We start from the raw sequence: 22182 nt of genomic DNA on the forward strand, positions 1-22182 counted from the left end.
CACACAGAGCAAGCAGTACTGAGACACAGCAAAAGGAGAAACTGAATCTAGGTAGCAGCATATTTCTCATACACCACCATTACTGACCATGCCAGGCTTCAGAGTGTGAAAGGCATCCAACTACCCACAAATGCTCTGTTGAAGAAACTGTTTCAGAGAGATCAGTGGGAACGCTCCCCTTCTTGCTCAGCCAGTGCCTTGCTGGCTGTAGCATGTGAAAACTGACAACCAGAAAACCAGCAGAAAGTTGTAAGCAATTATTCACTGCCTCTATCGATTAAACTTTGTGAGTTACCCTTCTAAGCAAAAGCCTCCTGCTCTAAGGAACAACACATCCAAGAGAAGAACAGGGAGATCAGTGCCACAGGAAAATTCACTTGAGTAAGCAAACTGGCAAGACATCCTCTGAAAGCAATTCCTTCTGCATTTTCAGTTATTTCCTTCTTTGTGAACTTCAAAGGAGGAGAACCAAGAAGTGTGATCACCCAATGGACTGGCTGAAAAGCAATGCCCGTGGAATTTCCCAGATCAACTTCTTTAAGGTTATATTGAATTGATTCCCAGCCTACCTGGTGTGTTGAGCAGTCGGGACATCTTGCAGGAGTAGGAGATGAACTGCTCGCAGTACTCAGCACTGCTGGTAATGGCAGAGATCTGGTCCATCGTTGCACTGTAGTTGAGCTGCAGGACAGACAACTTCTCTGGGCTGCTGCCTCCCACCGTGGTCTGCATCTGCAGATCATGGAACACAGTTGTCCACACTTTATCCTCTGAAAAAGACGGGAGAGAGACAGGAATTGGTGAAAGACGGGCAGGGGAACTGAAATAAAACAAATCTAGGCCTTTGACAAAAGACAAAAACACTTTCCAAGACTTTTCTTTGAGGGAGCAGTGGAGAAGGGCACTGCACATGCACAGCCATCACGAGAGCATAGTTCCAATGACCACGAAGTGAGGAAAGGAAGAAACTCTGATTGCCTTTGTGGTTTTGGTAAACCGCTATACTGTGTCAGGAGACTTCCCTGAACAACTGATGCTAACAGGGACATATGGAACCAGCAAGGGTTAGCTTTGATCCAAAATTGATTAGGACACAAGGCTGATGCACTGAAGAATCAAGATTTCTATGTGGTGGGAACCCACTGTGTGTAGTAAATCGCTGTGAGCTGTAGAGCAACGCTGCTTTGCAGTACTGCAGCAACAGGGATGCACCAGGTTCCTCTGTCATCACACCATTTAGTGATTAATACTGAAAACACTGCAGTTTATCAAGGTTTCCACATTTTACCCCAGGCTGTGCTCCTAGGGTAAAGCAAAATTACTGCTTATTTGAGGCTTGAGTGTTTTACAGCATGTGACCTCCTGGACTGTGGTTATGGTATGGACATCGCTGTAGGAGTTCACAGAAGTAGCAGAAACATAAAAGCTGCTGTTTAGTTGGGAGAAGACAAAAGGAAAGGGGAAGGACAACCTCGTTTTGGTGATAAGGAATATAGCAGCACTGGCTGAGTCTCAATGCTTCCCACAGCCTAGGGCATATGTAAAGGTGTGTAATGTTCAGGCTACAACTGACTCTGCACCCATTGTACTGCTTTGAACCACTGAACAGCCAGTCCATGCAACTGTTACCGTGTGCCATTTGACAGAAGTTACCAGAAGAGATTTAAGATGAGGTATTACAATAATGGAACACCACACTCTTCTTGCGGTGAGATTTGTTGCAAGTTAGAAGGTAGTTTAAAAAAGAAACAAAGCAAAAGCACAGAGATTGTCCCATAACAGACCAACCACAACTTTTTATTAGAGGGACATTCCACAAAAACAAAATGAGGAGAAGAAATCTGAGAAAGACACAGGGTTCCAGAATTAAAACAGCGATGATTCAGTCAATATTCACGAAACAGGTCAAGTCTCCTCTGCAAATAAACCACAGAAACGTCTCTTTCTCCTACAAGCTTCCTAGGAGTGCATCAGGCTTTGTCACAAATATTTACCATTCACATCCTAAGTTATTTTCCAGGTTTGCTTTTAAACTTTCCTCCTGTTGTTTTATATATTCCCACTAACGAGGGTCAAGTCAAAGGTTTAGACTTGGATCAGGAAATGTGGCACTAGGAAAAAAACCCCAAACCAACCCAAAACCTGTTAGAATCTGTTGTGGTGCCTTGGGCTGGCTTGCATGGAAGTCCCTTTTCCCAGACAGTTCAGCATCTCCTACAGAGCAGCACCACTGACCATTCCTCTTTCCAGAGATGAAAACATGCCACACCACTATGCTGTATTTATCACCAGAACAGATTCTGCAGGCAGATCATCTGGCAGTTCTGGAGGATACTAATTCATCCTGACAGATGTGCCTTACAGTAGCAACAAACCCCACAAAACACAGCACATGGCACTACATTTTCAATTCATCTATTTAAATCTCACACCTGCTAACACAAATGTCTGAGTCACTCCAAAACTTGTGGCCCAACGCTGCACTTGGATACTTTAACTACATGAAAACACTTTGATAAACTGAGGCATGCTCCAAAGTGCTTCAACACTTCTTCACCAAATGCACAGAGATGTGCCTACATATACTGATGTGTTTTGAGTGAGAACCAGGGTAAAGGTATCTTCCCATGGAACGATTATTCTTATCTCCAGGACTCTGTACTCCACCTTATTTTCCAGTCTCAGTTTTCACTGCGTAGTGTCAGGCTCTTTTGGATTACGTGGACTCATGTGGACCTATGTGTTTGTAACTGATACAGTGCAAGTCTTTCTAATCAAGTGTTCAGAGATAAGGTAAGCAAAGCAGGGGGATCCTCCACGGGGAGTGTGCATCAGCAGCCAAATGACATGCAATTCAGCAGGTGATACAAGGTGGTTATTACTTTAATATTCATATCCTTAGTCCAAAGCCCTGTATCAAACACAATATCATCTTAACACCAAGGAAAAAAAATAACCCTGAAAAGGCAGGGGAAAGAAAGAAGAGGAAATCTTATTTCTGTGTTGCTTTAATCCCACTCCCAAGTACTGAGGAGAAATTCCTAATTGTCACCTGTCAAGTTACACAGAGAATACAACACAGCCTTGGTGAGAGCCTGACAGGGGGATGGAAGGTCACTGCAGATTCATCTTCAGGAAAGGACTGAGATACTTCACACACCAACTGACAAAAATGGCTCATTTTTGGCAGAAAACAGTGGACATGTGAGAGCTCATGTGTTAGTAAGGCACATTCTAGGCCAGTCAGAGCCTCTTCTTGGATTTCTGAACCCACAAAGACTCCTAGCCTAGCTCTTAGGAAGTCACAGGACTGTCATCAGCGACTGGAGCTGCGTTAGGCATTCCTTGAAGGGCACTGCTTTTGGATACTGCATTCTGGCCACTGCAGCCCTTGCATTTCCTCTCAGTGATGAGGAAGGTTCAAGCTTCACTCACAGGCGCTTCTAGGTTGCAATCATCTCAAACATAGGCTCTGAACCACTTCAGAAGCTAATAGATAAACGTTTGTCACTCCTTGCAATGTATCTACCTTAAATGTTTATCAAGTCAACAATCACTTCTAGAAAAGGATCTCAATCTCTTCCTGCTGACTAGAAGATGATGGGAAGATTCATCAGCATACACCTGGCCAGTTAGTTGTAGGAAATCTAGCTCTCCTTTCGTTTGCAACTGTCTTCTTGCTAGAGTGACTCACATGCCAGAAGGGCACTGGGTTATAGGAAGGGCAAGTGTCCCAGTTTAGCAATGCACAGCATGCTCCCACTGGCAAGCCTGAAAGCAGTTATGTCAGACTCACAATGCACGTTGGATAGAAGCAAGGGACAAAGAGGATTTGGCAGTTCCTTGACATTCAGCAAGCTGGCTTGTCCAAAACCTGCAAGCTGAAATGTCTGTGCCTGCAGATCAGGGATGGGGAAAGCATGGAGGAAATACTAGCATAGAGGAAGGAAGCTCCTTGTCTCCATGGGGGATTTTACACTGCACACATTTCTGATTTAACTAAAGAGCCCTGGCACAAGGCATAGACTGAGATAGGCTGGAAGGACAGGAGCTTTCCTCAGGTGGAAAAAAACACATGGACAGAGTACCATGGACAAAAGCCAGCAACCCACCTCCCTTTCCCACCAAGAGCAGACTCCAGTTGTGCCACTGCGCTTGGCCTTACAACATCTGGAAAGGTTTAAAGGAGAAAGCTGCCAGGCAAGAATCTCAGCCTCATGTATTATGTGATGACTATAAGCTGCTTTTTCCCCTTATATTCTAATCTATTTGTTACTATGATAACTTGAAAATAAGGCCAACTTCTTTATTACAGCTCCACATTCTCAGAAGCTGCTCGCAGTTGAGACCCCTCTTCAGAAAGATGGAATCAGTAACCTGTTGGCAGCCAACTTCCCTCACAGAAAAGATAGCACAGATAATTCACACCTTCCTAAAGGCCTGTTCATCACCATTTATGGAGTTATTCCCATGCAGCTGAGAACAGACTGTGGCAGCCATAGGTGATGCATGCAAATCTGTCAGAAAGGCTGCCCCTCATTTGCTGTCAACAGAACACAGACATCTCATTTAAGGCACAGGGAAGTGAAAAATCTGTCCTAGTTAGCTGGAATTTGCTCTGTATTCCTGGCACTTGCAGTCACCACAATACTGGGATGAGTATTCCCCTAATACACTGACAATTATTTTAAGAAAGCATAACATATGGCTGTTCCTAACCACAAGTGTTTAGAGACAATTTATTGTCCAGAGCTGTGTATATCACTTCTGTACAGCCAAGCACACCAAAAAAGAGCAGACAATACTTCATGATGATGTAGTTCAGTAGCATCACCTGGAAAATATTCCATGTGCTTATGACCTTTGCTATTCAAACTAAAAAGATATAGAAGAATCCATTTGTGTTGAGAGTAGTTGTTAATAATTCAGGGATAATTCCAGTTTTCTGACAGTATTTCTTTACAACAGACACATCAACAGGACGTTAAATGCTAATATTTAAAGGAAATCTAAGTAGTTTATAATGACACAAATGCAATAATGAAAAGGATATAAGAGAAATGTAAAGGAGATGAAAAAGGGTTTTTTTTGCCATATTGCATGGGACAGTTGCCATTTGCTGATAATATACTTCTGCACCTCAGCCCACTGTGTGGTGTTTTCCTTTGAGGGTGGTCAATTCCAATGACTAGTTCAGTCAGCCAATGTGTATTCTCAGCTTGGTCTTGAACTTGAAACTCATTTAGAGCCACGGAGTTTTGGTAACAGACATGGGGGTCGAGCACAAGCACAGAGCAGAAAGCCTCACGTTTATGTACAGTTCACACTTACGGTCAAATTTTACATCAGTAGCTCATAAAGGCAAGAGACTTGTCATTATGATGGAGTTTAAGGAGCTAGAGATAGTTTCTTTTTAAATCTGGGATGGATCCATCTTCCTCTCCTTATAAACAAAGTTGTTGAATCCCACTTTTGACTGGGGAACAGCATTCAATGTAGGTTGGCAATAAGCTGTTTTTGTGACCCCAAAAATCAATGTATGCATTGAAAAATGAATGACCTGTCCCATCTCATCCTTTCTCTTCTAGCTGTCTGTGTTTTAAGACAAAGTGACTTTTGCCTTGAGCAGAAGAGACTGGACTCCTCCCATAACATGGGAGCATAAGAGCTCCTCATTGCAATCCTGAGCTGATAGTAGCTTAGTAGACAGTAGGAAGAAGCTACTTTCCTTGGAATGGAATGCAGGAAACCATTACCATGGATTCTTCAAAAATGCAGAACAGTTTTCACTAAGAACAATCTAATTAGATCCATACTGCTAAGATGCCACTACAGTGAAGGCAGGCTCCCTGTAATTTACTCTACACATCACTCTATGGCAAAGCACTTTCTCTCCCCTAGACAGATGTTCTAGGAAGATTAAGTTCAATAGTTGAAGAGTTACCTTTCTTTTTTGTAAAAAGCAAAAAGAAATGACTATCTCTTTCCTCAGAAGGAAGCTGAAGTGACCCAGTTTACTTTGCTGAAGCCACCCTTCAATTGCAATGACTTACAGGTCCAGCCCACTCACTTGCTGCTTTTCACTAATAAAAAGTGACACGGTTCATTAGTAAAATGACTATTGATTATTAATGATTCACTTGCAAAAAGCAAAATGAAAGTGTCCTGATCGCCAGCTATTCGAATGGCCCAATCCAATAGTAACAGAAATGGGTTTTTTCCACACTTCACACACAACAGATTCTGTGATGCTGGTGACAGTATTTAACACAATGTCAGTGATTGTTTCCCAGACACTCAGTTTCTGCTGTTACCCAGCTTTCCTCATTCATTTGCTCGATGCTCACTCAAGCAAGAGCTTTCTCCTGACAAGCAGCTCAAGTAATCTTCGGTAATGACAATTAAGTGGAAATAAGTATGGAAATACACTTTAGGAAATTAGTGCATGAATTCCACAGGTGTGAACATGGTTCTTCCCTTTTCATCTTTAATCACAGTTATCACTGTAAGAGTTTCACATTTTTGCAGTAATGGGAGTATGTTCTTAAGATATTATTTTATTCAATACCTTCAGGACACCAGAGAACTGTTCTCTCAGAAAATACCATTCTCCCTCTGATGAAACACATCAGTGGCTCTTATGATGGGTGCGCTTTCACATCATCAAATTTGGCCGACCGCCTTGCTCTGTGTCACCTTTCATCATACTCAGCCACACCTTGGTTGCTGCCTGAAGCCTCAGAGAGGATGGTTTTGAGAAAACCTGAGCATAACAAGTCATTTGTATTCCTTTGATGACTGTCATTATTTACAAGTCCAAAAGACTGCAAGCCCACACCGGGGCTCATGGTGTGCTCTGTCCATCAGCCATGGGCAAAACAGACCTGCTAGAAACTCTAACCCTCAAGCTGATGGTGTTTCTTCTAGATGGCTGTCCTCTGATCACTAAACACTGTAGTGCCTAAACAATGTTTACCCAAAACCTTGCCAGTTGAAAATAGTTCTGTCCCAAGGCTTTTCCTTGGGACGTGGCGTGTGCTTGGAGGAAGATGAGTGAAGATAAACAGTCCGTACTGATGACCACTACGGCACTGCACGTACCTCTCATCTTTAAACCAGGAACGTGTACTTAGCATTCAGTCAACAGGGAAGGATGGGAAAGTTAGCTGAAAGCTCAGCAATCATAAACAGAAGGCAATACCTATGACAGACAGGGGGAAGTCATTCCAAGATCACAATAAAAATGCCATCCCTCTCCACCTGCAGCTGGCTGCTCTGCATTTCGGTGTGAAGAACTGAAGCCCACAGGCCTTGTAGGATTTCTGACAACTGTATTGCATCCACATTTGGGAATGTGTTTCCTTCCCACACGTCAGCTCGGAGATAGCTCTCTACTACACATCATGATTTTTAGCATCATCAGCGCATTTGTCACTTCAAATGAGATTGCTGCAATGTGTTCCACAATATGCTGCCCCACAAATCACTGCAGAAACTGTACAAGACAGCCCATTGAAAAGCAGACTGCCTTCTAGGGAGGATAAAAATTACAACTGTAATCATCTCGCATTATGAGAGCTCCACATTCATTTTCTGATAAGAATATAGTTGGTATTTCAGTTTCTGTTGAATTGTGTGGGATGGTACCACAACAGGCATTAGCAATGTGATTAAACCAGGTGTTTTTTTCACAGCAACATTGCCAACACAAGATCTGCCATGGACAATTGATGTGGGAAAAAGTTAGATGACAACCTCTTTGCCCTTTTTCCCCCCCATATTTTTGTTTCCTGTCTCTATGTGTGTACACATAAAAGTTTAAATCTCTATACAGGAATTTGAAAGTAACTGTGCCACAGCCTTCAGAGGAGCTGCAGTTGGTTTATAAAAATGACAGATGCACCTTCGATTGAAGTTAATGACTGTTGTGACAATCTCACCCGAGACTTGCAAGTGTCAGTTCTGCAGTGAAGTTACTCTGGTGATATGAACTCTGTTGCTCTCACCTTACTAAGCTAGAAAATGGGGTTTAGATCAGAAAAATCCAATATCCAAAAAAAGCAGAAAAGAAGAGTGTTGTTGTGAACTGAATTCTGGACTGAAATCAAAGTCAGTGAGATTCTTAATCTGTACGGGGAATGGAATCAATTGTGAAACAATTCAACCATCCTGCAGTAATTTTCTCCTTCTACTGTTCCTTTCATTGCTTCTTCATCAAGATAATAACAAATCTTCAAATTTAATTACCAACTGCAGACTGTGTATTTTCCTTTTCACTCACAGACATTGTCTTCTGAGACAATTGAACCGTACACTTCCCTCGTGTTGCTGCAGCTTCTTTCGAACAACTCAGCACGAAGGAAATTCTACTAACTTTGTGATATTGAATGACATGTTTATACTACTTAAACTCAACAGATAAATTAGATGCTTTACAAGACACAGTGGAAAGAAGTGACCAAAATAAAGCTTTCAGGGAAACAACTGTCATTAGAGATGTGATAAGGAAGTGGCTGTTCCAACTTGTTAGAAACTTGAAGGGATGTCTTCAAGACCCACCTGGACACGTTCCTGTGTGACCTGATCTAGGTGACCCTGCTTCTGCAGGGGGGTTGGACTAGATGATCTCTAAAGGTCCCTTCCAACCCCTACCATTCTGTGATTCTATGATTAACAGAGCAGTAAGCAGGGGACGACTCCTCTGGATTACTAGAGATGACTTCAAACCACTCAGCACAGCTGCATGTAAAAAGTTGATGGCAAGAGCATCACAAAACCAGAACAGAGATCACTCTTGTCTTCAAAAAACCCCAAGGCAGCAACACAAAATAGTGGTACGTTTAGTAACAGCGCCTGGGGTGAAGAACTGAAATCAGACTTGGGCCCTAATGGAGAAAGTGACCTCGTATGGGTGTTAACAGGAACAGGAGTTGCAAAAGGCTCAGATATTGAAAGGAACAATGAACGATGTGACACGGTACAGCCATACGAAGGAGGACTCGGATCATTTAAGTGCTTGGTCTAACAGATGGCAATTGCAGTTGAGTTTAGATTAAGGAACATTAAAGTCAAGAACAAAGGACATAAAAGAATTAACAACGTGGTTGTTTTCAGCACAATGAGCAGAATATGGGCAAGGGCTGGGTATTTTTTATAGTTCAAGAAGTGAAGAATAGAAAAGTGATTCTACCTTCCAGGGAGCAGGCTCATTTTTCTAACATGGTATTATACAACTAGAAAGATCAAATGTATTCCTCTGCCTTGAAGGGTCTCAGTTCATTTCAGCACACCGTGGGAGGACACACACTTAACAAATCAGGCAAGAGTTGATTTTTTCTGTAACGAACTTAGCCCAATTCTTTAGCTATGATCCTAAACAGGGTTTGCTGGAACCACTGAAGAAAAAAAGCACCCAAATGTAAAAAGAAAGAAAGAACATCTTGAGAAAAATGGCCTTCAAAGCTTTCCCTATGTTTGTTTGAACCTTAAGAAACTATTTCCTGAGCTATCTTGACTGAAGAGTCAGGTCACTTGTCATTTTCACTCTCCTGAAGAGGCAGGACTCAACTGTTACCAATAAACAAACTCCACCTTTCTTTCTCTGATCAGCTTCTGAGTGCTTGAATCCTCACCTACACCACTGATAGTCCAACTTAATTCTAACAACAGCCTCTCCTCTCTCACATCCTGCAAACTCCACCCTAGACAGGAAGGAAAGGGAATATAGTGCCCTGAAGTGGTCTTTCTAATTATTGCATCAATAAAGTGAATGTTGGGAAACCTCCTGAAAAAGATTGGTGGGAAGCATTAAAAAGAAGACATGTTCTCATTAAGCACCCTGTTCCTTTTGACACTGGCTTTTTGGCTGTTTGCAACTGAACAGAGAAGGAGAAATCTGGGTAACTGACTTCTTAACCAATATCCTTGTTTCATTTTGCTTTCAGAAGGTGTCTCCAGACTGGAGAGGTTACAGTTCAGTGGTGCCAGTGCCAGTGCCAGGGCGGGTGGGAATGGCTCAGACCTGCCATGAGGACACGTTTCTCTGCTGAGAGGGTGGTCAGACCCTGGAACAGGAGCCACATCTCTCAGTGCTGAAGAGGCAGTTGGACAATGCCTTTACTACCTTAGCTTTTGGTCAGGCAGTTGGGCTGGGTGACTGTTGTAGGTCCCTGCTAAGGCAACTGCTCTACTCTAAAAAGAACATACACCCACACAGACAAACAGGAAAAAGAGCACACACTAGGAACAAGACTGCTGATAATAAGTGTAACTTCTAGCCCTCACAAAACTGTTTTAGAGAAGCTGATTTTTGGTAAAGCTTTGTACAATGTAACCCACCAATGGGTAAAGTTCCACTGAACATGCAATCCAGGCAGCTGAAGAAAGTGATACTCAATCTCCCATCATTAACTCAAGAGTCAGAAGTAATCTAAGTTTCTAGATGCAAAACTAGCTTCCAGATATAGCATCTTTTTAGCCCATGAAAAAGAAGGATCAGAAAGAAAAAAGATCAATTCCCAAACATAAAGCCATCTGTGAAGAGGTCTTTGCATGACTGACAAACACTCGGTCAATACCTAAACTCGGTGAACACTGACTTCACTAGAAATAAAAGGGCAAAAACTTGAAAGCCCCAAGAGTTTCCCAAGAGTGAAACAAGACTTTGCAATACATAGAACAGAGGTGAACTGTCTAGTTTTCTTAGTAAAAGTGGACAGCAAACTAGGTTCTCTTAATACATGATATTCCAGTCACTTGCCAGATGCTCAGTATAGGGATGTGCTGTAGATAAATAAGTAAAATACCTTCTGTTGTCTTTAAAAAACACAAGCACAACACACCTACAAGAAACAAAACCAACAAACAAACTCCCAATTATTTTAAAGACACAATAAGACAGACCATTCTGAAAGGAACACCTGAAGAGATCCACAGGGTTGGTCCAGGATTTAGGTTCACTTTTATTTCTACTTGCTCCAAAGAACACAGGTAACCCTGCCAACTCCTCCACATGCCATCTCATTTGTTACTCTGAAGAAACAACTGACAGCTCACACAAAGCAGAAAATATCTTTGAGAAGTGAAATGTGAAGAGACAATATTGTTGTCAGTAGCAAAACGTTAGTTCAACACACAGTTGAATCCAGGTGTTAACAACTGAGTTAACAGCAGCACACCTTTCCCAGCCCATTAGGGACTGGAAACTAAGAGGTGGGGAAGAAAGCAAATAACTCCAAGGGATATCAGATAACGTATCTTTGTTCTACCTACAGCTTCAAAAAAGATGTGACACTTGGTGTGTTTCTGAACCCTGTAAGACTGGTGAGCAACTTCTGCCCTGCTTGAGGGCTGCAACAGAACAATCAAGTTCAAGCAGCTCCTGTGTCCGAGTCAATGAGAAGTCTGATTGCTGCTCTCTGGCCTCTGCAGCCCTTCTCTTTCACTGCAGATGCCACAGAACCCTGCAAAGCATTTGAAAGTGCAAGTTGGGCATTAAGTAACATGGTTTTAATATTAATGTGACACTTAAGAGCAAAAATTCGTAGCCATTATGGCAAAGGGATCAGGCAGAAGCGAAGCAACCACTCAGAGCTCTAGTACATGGTGGCAAAGATGGCTGAAATATGCCAGGAGACCCTTCTGAATATTAACATTAAGTAGGCTGGTGTCTGAGACTGGCATTTCTGAGTAAGCCAGCTGATGCACCGCGACAGACAAGCAGGCAGTGGATGGATGAATGTCAGTGCACAAAGCATGTTCATGAGTAAGGCCTTTGACCAATGGCAACTCTTGACCAGAAATAACTTGTGAGTCTTCCCTGTTTGTACCCACTCTATCCAGCAGAGATTTCAGTCCTCTGAACAGTCTCAGTACAGCTTTTGGTTTGCATCCAGTTGGCTCAGCTGCCACTAGATGCTCACTGCACACCATAAGAGCAATCACTTCAGCCCAGTTCTGTGGCAATTATCAGAATATTAGCAATAAAGCACCTTCCAGCAGAAGTCGATGCCTCTGACAGAAATATAGTTGATCTAGACCCACAAATAACAAGTGCAAGGAGAGAAGTCTGCATGCTCAGGCTTTGGAAAGCTAAGTCAGCTTTGCCTAACTGCCCAGTTGCAGTCTCTGTGGAATATCCATGTGCCTTTGAGAGCACTAATTCCTCTCCACAGACTATTGCTAAGAAGAGGAGAATCCAACTGAGCAGTGATGGACTCAGCTCTCTGATACAGTAATTTACAACACTGCCATTTCCAGCTGTTTTGTGACAGTATTTTGTCCTATTACTACTGACAAACAGTTAATTTTCTTTTATAACTACTGACAGACAATGCTGGTCTGAAAGACAAATCTGTGGTCATTTCTATTTGTGATGCAGAAATGCATCCTGAAGCAGAGGAAAACAGCTAGTGTCTGCAGACAAGTCTCTCAAGGTTTGGGGTACTGCTTTGACAAGGCCCACATAAGAATTTTTGGAAGGGAATAATTTATTCTCACTGGTTTTCTTAACCTGCTTACTACTGAATGCTTCAGTGTGTGTGGAGTTAGTCTCATAAATGTCATCTAGGATAATGGAAGATCATTACCTCAGCAGTTCCCACCCAAGGAAACATGTCCTGAAACATACTAGAGAAAGTATTTTCAGGCTCCCTGAAAAGAGAGAAAAACTTGGGCTTAGCAAATGGAAAAACACCTAATGCAAAACCCAAAAAGCATGTTGATTCTGGATCATAATGATGGACTCTGAACACTGGGAGCAGACACATATCTCATGTGAAAGTGAAATCCTAAGCTGCGCACTGTCTGCTATGTGTCACCTGAAATCAGGCAGACTCACCTTCTAGCAGATGAGTGGAAGGAGATCCTTGCACTTTAGCAGCCGAGACTAAACAGGAGACCTGGTTTGCATCAGCAGCAGCTTTCCATTCCAAATCTCAAAGCTTGCTCTCTGCAAGTTCCCCAGCACTAGTTGTTCTCTACTCGCTGCACAAGGTCTCACAGACTCCTATTTGCCCCTCTTGGCTCACTGAACCACATGGAATGCTTTCAGTGGTTTGTGTTTCAGTTGTCAAAAAAGTCTTTCAACCATTCTGGACTAACTGAAGCTATGAGGCAAGTGATAATCTCTGAGGGTTGCAACCAACTTTGTTCTCCCAGGAAAACTCCTCCTTGATTTTCACGGATTTAAGGGGTCTCCTCACAGCATCTTCTGACTGTCATTTTCAGAGGATGTGCTGCTCTCTGTGGTTTTGGAGATGGCCAATGGCCAATTCCCTAACAGCCTAGCATTTAAATCCTTTCCACCCTTATCACCATCACCCTACAGTCTTTTTCCCCAGTTCCCACCATGTGGAACAAAGGCAGAGCTGAGTTTACAGCACTCCTCTGGTATTGTCATCCTGGAAATTAGTAAAATGCCTATCCTACAAATTAGTAAACATATTGTCTGTAAATTGACATCACAGCTACTGGACATCTGTCTCCTCTTGGAGAAAAGCAGTGATGCTAGTTCTAAGTGATAAAATGAAACATGTACATAATCTTGGGGTTTCCTAGGAGTACTCAAAGACAGCCTTCACACAAACTCTCCAGGACACTTTAAACTCAGACTCCTACACCATCTGCACTGACTTCACTTGTTATTATGTCCTGGGAGGCAGTCATGGGAGAGTCATTTTGTACACCTCCTGCCTGTACAGGGAAACTGCATCAGCAGCACCTTCCCTCTGTGTACAGATCGAAATGGATGTCTACTGTGACTTCTTCATTGCCCAAATTATGTCCTTAAAAACATGGCAGATCATCCAGGAGGAAGCAAGAGGGCCTGACTTTTTAACAGCAACGAGGACACAGTTAACTTTCCTTCCAGGTAAAATACACTTAGAGAATTACACATCAGTGTGCAGCCTTGCAACCTCAAAACTGGTTGGGAGTTCTGGAGCAGAAAGAGCCTCTCGTTTTAATATTGTCTGAAATATTTTTGCCACTTGATTATCTGTCTCAGTAATATGAGAATTTAATACACCATTTGCACTCTGAACAAGATTGTGAATGTTTCCTTTCAACTGATCTGCTCTGTCATCTTTTAGCTACATGGATTTCAGTTTCAAAGACAACGACCACAGAAGGAATACTTGGAACAGGTAAGTAGTTTCCCTCCTAGTCCCCCTGTCTGTCAACAAGATGAGGCAGGACTAGCAATTAAAAGCAACCAACTCTGAACGTGACTTGCTGAGAAGACATTCTTTGAAGTGCTGTTTAGGGATGAGGATGTCTTAAAGGGGAAGACCATAGGAGAAATTATTTCTATATACCAGAAATCCTCACCTGAACTTAACGACTCACATCTCTCCAGGTTTTGAAGGATCACTGCATCACTTACTCCTCAAAGCCCACAGAAGCAGCCAACAGCTTTCCCAGTTAAGCAGGGAGTAGACAGAAACATCCCTCACCCCACCCTCCCCCTCTGTAGCCACCCAAAGCCTGGAAAAAAACCCTGCAGAAAATACTACCACTAAAATGAAGTGAAACTGTAGAAGAACCAACAACTTCTCCCATCATTTCAGGGGTTAATAACTGTCTAGCCTGAAGTGACCAAAAGCAGAAACTAAAGTTCTACAGAAAACACAGGCTTTGGTTGGGCTTTCAATAACATTCTCTACAGAAGCAATTTTCTAGGGAGAACTGAAGCACAGCACTGGCCTGAAGCAGCTTGTGCTGGATTCCTCACATCTCCAGAAGAACACACATCAGGGGAGTGGATCCAGAGCTAAACATTTGTTTGTAACATTCACAGAAATGGTTTCAGAGACAGAGTACCCTTCATCATCCTATTTCCAACCATCTCTTTTCCCTTCTCCCCCAGTTACAGACACAGTCCTTGAAATACAGGCTTGTGACCTCCTGCAACACACAAACAGTTTAGAAAGAATCTTTCTGTTCAGAGTTCAGTTTTCAACAAACAAGGCAGGTTTTCTGACTGCAGATGTCAGCATTTTCTTCTCCTCCAAAACAATCTGGCAATGCAAAGACTCTGCTTTATTTACAACTCCTCCTGCTATGTCACTCAGATCCCAATTTCCTCCCCATTCTTTGAGGTCAATGCACATTTAGTTGCCTCATGCCTGATGTAGGGATGCTCTGTGATGCTCAAGCTCCAACTACAAGCACTTGAAACACATCAAGAGTATGACAGGACATAGACTTTTATTCCTACATTCCCTTGTATTAAGCTTCAGAGCTTGAGGTGAGACAGGACAAAAGAAGGGCAAGAAACAGAAGAAAGTAGTCAGACAGCAGGAAATGTTTCTATTACTTGGTGACTCACTTTAAATGCCAACAACAGAGTTTGTCCTCTACTGAAACAGAACAAACCAAGAACCTTCTCCTTGGGGCAGACTTCCCCAGGTGTTTTTCATTTTATAGTTCAGCTGTTTTCTCTGCAGTTTCCCACTGAGCTAGCTTCTCATGTTCTACACACACAAGACTGGCTGGAGGAAATATCCAGAGAAATTCTAACATGATTTAGAGTCACATGATCTGTGTGTGATTTACTGCAAACCTTAAAGCTCTGACATCACATTTGTGTGAGGACGTGTTTTTGTTCAGTGACGTCACCAGATGTCAAGTCACATCCCCTTTTCCCAACAAATTCTACCTTTTTTATATTCTGAAGAGCCTGAGATGATGAAAACTTCCATCTCTGTGTGGAGACAGTTTCTACAGCAATGTGTTTCTAAGCTTTGAACATTAAAGTAATAACAAATGATCTCACAGTCCCATGGCACTCAAGTGTGGTTTTACCAGGAGGGCTGAGGAGCCTGTAGTCCTTTCCTGTCCCATCCTTAAAAGCCTGCCAATATGGCAAACAACATGCTGTCACAGAACACAGCAACAGCCTACACTCACTCACCCTCTGCCCTCTAGGTAGTGGCTTTAACCAGTCAAACCCAAGTAACTGCCAAGCACAGGAGTGCCAAACAACACCATTTTCAGCGTGAACCTGAGGCAAAAGCAACCAACCACACAGAAACTTTCTTTCCAAAGGATGCCAGACAGCAAGCTACACCTAATCAAGAGGAGTTCAGATAAAGGCTGGCAATTACAGTTTGTGAACTGGTTGAGACTGGATGGAAAGTTTACACCCAGCTGTGTTACCAACACTCAGTCCTGTGCCCCAGAGCACGGGGAGGAGAGGCGCCAGCCAAATCTCATGAGGTTAAGTACCACAATGAGCATTTCCATAAACAAGCCAAATTTGACATGAATTATACATAAAAACAAGCTGAATGCAAACCAATGAAACCAGATGACAGAGGACATGCCTTGTAAATAAGAACAGATGAAAAAACAGTCAATGAACTAAAACTGAGATGGGGGATGCTTCAGCCTCTTTGGCAGACAAAGACGTAAATAGAGTCTGTTCTGTCTCCAGCGCTCCCATGGGTCTGTTATTTGACTCTGGAAGGATGAACTCACCTTTGGAAGAAAGTCTGCTATTAGAGATGCTTGCTTGACTTCAAATATATACACTGGAAACTTCGTACAGTGAGAGTACACTGAGGAAGGAATCTATACTTCTGTTGTCATGCAACAACTTACCATTACCCGATGATGAAATCTCATTTATTGCCTTCAAACGTGTGCCATTTGATTCTGTTTAACAACTGGAAAAATACTCACTCCTTCCTGTATCAAACTGGAGAAATCACCCAGAAAACCCTTTGCTTTTATTTCTTTAACTGCTCAAAGTGTAATGTTTCACATGCATTGTTATGTGTATCTGTATGAACAAAAGTTTTGGTACCTTGGAAGTTCAGTAAATCAGTTCTCAGGCAAAATGTCTCATTTGAAAAACTAATTACACAGGTATGTGCAATAGAATTAAACATTTACTGCTGCTGGGGCACTTTTCATCAGTATGTAGTGATGGATGGCACATTTGTATTCATGCCATATGTTTCTACATATGTCATAGCAAAAAGCACTCCAGTGAGCCACTATTTAAAGAGAGAAGACAGAAAAATCACAGGATACAACAGTTATGGTTGTTTAACGTCTACTCGAAAGTCATTGCAGTAATTATTACATGTGCCACTTCTGTTTAAAAAGCGAAGAGAGAGAGGGGAGAGGAGCAGAGAAGCCACCCTGTACATTTGACCTTAATAAGGCAGGCTATGAATACGCATAATGATTTCTCAAAGCCTTTGAAGATGTGCAGCTTTAGGTAAAAGAACTGTAGTAGAGAGGGGAGAGGGTAAGTACCACTCAAATGGAACCATTATGCTCACAGCTATTTGGATCCTGAAATGAGATAAAAGCCACGTCACATAATGACTTCAGGACCAAGAGGAAGAATTAACAGACATATCTCCTGGTGAAATAGATTATGAAACCTTTCAGTTCTGCTTTGCATCAGTGGCCTGCATGATGAAGGAGAAGGAAAAGCAGAAAGACTATGTTTTCCTCAGCATAAAGCCTCGAGGAACTACAGAAGTGCTGCTCCACCTCTCTCACTGGTGTCCCATGCAGCCATAAGGATAAATAGCTAAGCACTTAGGAGTCCTTTGCATAGCTCCTCTGCTTAAACCTCACCCTCCACTCTCAAAATTATTGCAGGACAAACACAGAAGATTAGACCAGGGTAAACCTACTGATCTGACACCTTTTCCACATAGAATCATAGAATGGTAGGGGTTGGAAGGGATCTTTAGAGATCATCTGGTCCAACCCCCCTGCAGAAGCAGGGTCACCTACATCAGGTTGCATAGGAACATGTCCAGGCGGGTCTTGCAGCCCTCCAAGGAAGGAGCAGTAAATCAGAGGTGTTTAACATAGTGAGCTAATAGGAACATTTAGATTTGACTCTCCAGCTAGAGGGGAACATGTAAGTTAGGGGTGTGTGTATTAGAACAAAACACCACTGTATCCTGTCATGTTAAAAAAAGTGGTTTTCATTTAGTCTTCCCCCCTTAGTATTCAGTATAGGCAGATAAGTAGGTTACTTAGTTCCATGCTCATAAAAAAGTTAATTGCAATTCAGCTAGTTCAAGTTCTTCTTCAAATACAGTGCTAGCACTAGCATAAACCTGCACAACTTCAATACAAGAACCATTTGAGACTTATGCTCTTATGTTGCTGAGCCTTTGGTTATCTGACAAGGCACACATCACTGCTACAGAGTTCTATAGACGTGGGGTATCGACAAAGCACAGTAAAGCCCTCAAGTAATCCCTTTCTGTCCCTTCTGCAGCACATATATTGCTTGTGAAACTCTGTCAACTTAGAAGACGACTTTAGGAGAAAATTCACCACAGCCTACAACTCTCAACCATCCACAGACCTCAGTGCTCCAGGTGAGCACCAATGAAAAGGAAACTGAAAGCTCCAGCAGCTGCAATGCACAGGTAGGGACACTACACACACAGGTGATGCACTTCACTGAGCTATCCAAGAACCTCAGCCAGAGTGGCCAGTTTTAAAAGCAGGGATTAAAACTCCTTCCCATCAACTGTCACTTCTTTCTTGCAGTCATTTGCATTTTAATGAAGAAATAGTTGTGTTAGGTTCTTATTTTTAAAGCTTAGTTACATGGATATTAGTGCAAAAATGACTTTTTCTTGTAGCAGAGAGTTGCTGATGAGAGCAATTCAGTTAAAATGGAAAATTGCCTTTTTCCACAGCATGTGCCATATCCAGATGAAGGGAATGAGCACTAAATCACCTGTTCCACTGTTCATGATCTCCTTGAGCTTGGTTAGGAAAAGGTTGTATTTAGGTACTGTGGCATTTGTTTTCTAGATGAGAAACATTAGTAAAATGCAAAGAAATGGTTACTTTGACTTTTAGCCATTCTTTCCTCAGTGCTGGACAAGCCACTGGGATCTTCTGCTGTATATGTATAAACAGGAATGAGCAATACTGGAGTGCTGGGTAGGTGTGTTTCTGTGTACCTGACACCACTCTGGTGGTGTATTTTTACTTTACAGAGCTCCCTACCCTTGCAGTGCTGCTTCCGAATAGCAGAAATCGCTCTCATAGATCAGCAGTTCCTGGCATTGTTCCCTGCAGTGCCTGCCTGATCAGTTACTGATGCAGTGCAAGGTGCTAGTTATGACTAAGTAGCCCTAAATGGGTCAGGATCCACTTACCTGTAAGACTGCCCCTACACCTGTGTCTCAGAACAGATTGGCTGGCCTGTCCCTCCATGCCAAGGGCTGCTGGCATTCCTAGAGCTCAGGCCAGGCTCTGTTTTAGGCATGTCTTTGTTACACAAAGGCAGCTGTTAATGGCCATAGCAAACAACAATACCCTTCCTGCTCCCCAACAGGCTGTCTGCCTATGAGCACCTGACCTGGGACTGCTACATGCCAGCCTTCCCTAATCTCTCCTATCCCGGATGGACAGAAACCATTTATGTGTCCAGACCTGTTGCAGTGGGTTTGTGTGGGCAAGTTTTGGTAGCAGGGGGCTTCTGTGAGAAGCTGCTGGAAGCTTCCCCTGCATGTGACAGAGTCAGTGCCTTTCAGCTCTGAGATGGACCTGCCACTGCCCAAGGTCGAGCCCAGAGATGATGGAGGGAACACCTCTGGCACTGACACGTTGCAGAAGTCCCTGCACAAGTGCTAAACTGCAGTGGCAGAAGGGAGTGAGAATGTGAGAGCAACATCACAGAAAGGTAAGGGCTGGAAGGGACCTTTAGAGATCATCTAGTCCATCTCCCCTGCCAAAGCAGGTCCCACCTGGATCAGGTCACACAGGAACATCTCTGCAGATGTAGCAATTGCTGGGTGATCTCCCTGTCCTTATCTTAACCCGTGAGCCCTTTGTTGTGTTTCTCTTTCCCCTGTCCAGCTGAGACTGAGAGAATGGCTTTGGTGGGCACCAGGCACCCAGCCAGGGTTAAACCACCACAGCTGTACAGGTTTGTGCCTCCATGAAGAGCAACATGAGCTCCAGGGACTGGGATCTCTAAATAGGCTTATGATAGGGCCTGCATGTTCATGTTGCTGGTGCTGAGGGATGAGGACTCTGACGTGCCAGCTTTCAGTTACAAACTGCCTGAAAGTCAGGGGTGTTTTGTATGAGCTACCCAGTGTTCTGTATCAGGAAAACGTTCTGAGATGATCCTTGTGCATGAAACATACCAAAGAAACAACATATTCCCAATGCAGAAAATTGCCCCCTTTTCTTTTTTTCATGATGACATTTTTCTGCCTCAGCATGGCAAGGCAGATGACTAAGACAGGCTATCTCGTGTGAGAATGCCCAGATGGGAAGTTACCCATGCAAAGCCAGCAGGGACCAAAAAACCCACGCCACTAAATGCAAAGGAGCGACTGCAGCTACATGTACAGTCTCAGAAATTCAACACCATACATCCTTCTAACACTCTAGCTAAAGAGACAAAACAAGGCAAAAGGAAACTCAGATGTTTCTGTCTCTCCTGTGTTAATTCCTGTCCCTGCCTGTGGTGGTAACTGTGTGCAAGTGATGCTTGGAGAGAAAGAATAGCCTGACATTTCTCACACGCTGCCTTTGGCAGTAGCCCGGGAACCACAGACACCACTGAACCACAAACACGTGGATGTACAATAGTTTTGGTAACTAACCATAGCTACTTCTTTAAAATGAAGCACTACTGAGGATGTAGAGGCCTGTTAAGGCTAATTAATAGCCATGACTTAAAAAGCTTAGTAAATGGATTAACCACTGCCTCCCTCAGACGGCACCGACTGGTGACTCAACTACGGATTTGATGACCCCTCTCATGGAAAGCTCGTAGCAATTATCTTTCCTCTGCCAAGAAACACAGATTATGAGCAGACTTTCTCCCAACTACATTGAAGAAAAACTGAATTAGCAAATACAATACAGTTACCTGTCATGTTGCAGTAAACTTGCAGAGGTCCCAGCGCTCCACTGCCATCTGGATCTATCCAATAGTAATTTGAAGTTTTGCCCAAGTGTTTGTACGCTTCACAAGAGAGTTCATAAATAGCTGGAATGAAATAAAACACAGCAATAAGGATCTTCATATCCTGGAGCAAAAAAATCCATAATGACAATACATTTCTTGATCCAGAACTGTACCTTTGGGGTTATAGTATTTCTCTGACATTGGCCAAAAAAAGCTTCTTTCCAAAGGATACAGAAGCACTTAAAAGCTCGAAGCACACAATTTCATTTTTTGGCATCTGAGAGAAAATGAGATTTAGGAAGAGAATTCCAGCAACTTGGGGCCAGAAGAAACAACCAAACTTTTCAAGAGTATCTTTAAACTGCTTTGAAAGCACTTCAGAACTTTCCTTTTACACTGGTTTGTGTCACTACTATTGATCCAATATACTTTTCTCTTTTGCTTTCTTACAAGAAATACACCAAAAAGCTTATGAGTTTTCCCTCTGTAAAACTGAGAAGTTTTCATGGTTTAAGACAACGCAGAACACCACCAAGTTTCACAACTTTGAAGTTGCTCACCACACATAATGCCCATCTCTGTAGCTACTCTGTTACATACCTACACAAATAATTCTGTGTTCCAGTAAGGTCTAAAACGCCACAGTATTCACTGAGAGATGTTTAATTGTTTAGCAGGAGGGTTTGTTCCGATTTCCCTTGACCTCTCTATGCTGCTTTCTATTTCAAGTCGTAAGACTGCTTCTCAAGTTGGGTTATGATGAGTAGCTCAGGCAGGACACCAGGTATTATAGATATAGGAGTTACTGGAAGAGCTTCTATTTTCTTTGAAATACAGGACCACTGCAAAGTTAGGTTTTTGTATGTAAAAAGCAAAAGTGATCATTTCTGTAAATAGGTGTGTATTGCTATAACAGGTTATAGAAATATTTTCATGGGCAATGTTTGGAAACAGGAATGTGTGACAGTGCTTTGTTTTCCAAGGACCAGATGGTACAAGCTTCTTTGTTTGGAATCAATCAATCAGCTGCTAAAAGAAATGAAATGTTTGTTTAACCAGACTTCATTTCCACTCTAAAAATTCATCTAATTAGTTGGCAATTCTTGCAAGCCATCTCCTTGCTAAGACTGGCTTTATTTCAAACGCCCAGAAGGACGAGCCGTTTTGCTGGGCTCTGACGAGGGACTGATCACACACGTATTTCAAGGCCTCTAACCAACTAGCAACTTGCAGGAAGAAAAGGAGAGCTGAATAAAAGTCTC

At 42.7% G+C, this 22182-nt stretch overlaps 1 protein-coding gene across 1 annotated transcript in view; it reads right to left on the reverse strand.

Annotated features, from left to right (window-relative positions):
- Nucleotides 1-22182, reverse strand: part of CNTNAP2 (contactin associated protein 2) — a 908805-nt gene that overhangs the window by 250200 nt on the left and 636423 nt on the right. Inside the window, exons 12-13 of the mRNA XM_061996383.1 lie at nucleotides 20882-21001; nucleotides 570-770 (exon numbers count right to left, since the gene is read on the reverse strand). Coding sequence (XP_061852367.1) covers nucleotides 570-770; nucleotides 20882-21001 — 321 coding nt within the window. The remainder of the gene's footprint in view (nucleotides 1-569; nucleotides 771-20881; nucleotides 21002-22182) is intronic.

The sequence above is a fragment of the Colius striatus genome, chromosome 5 (genome assembly GCF_028858725.1).
Source record: "Colius striatus isolate bColStr4 chromosome 5, bColStr4.1.hap1, whole genome shotgun sequence".
NCBI lineage: Eukaryota > Metazoa > Chordata > Aves > Coliiformes > Coliidae > Colius > Colius striatus.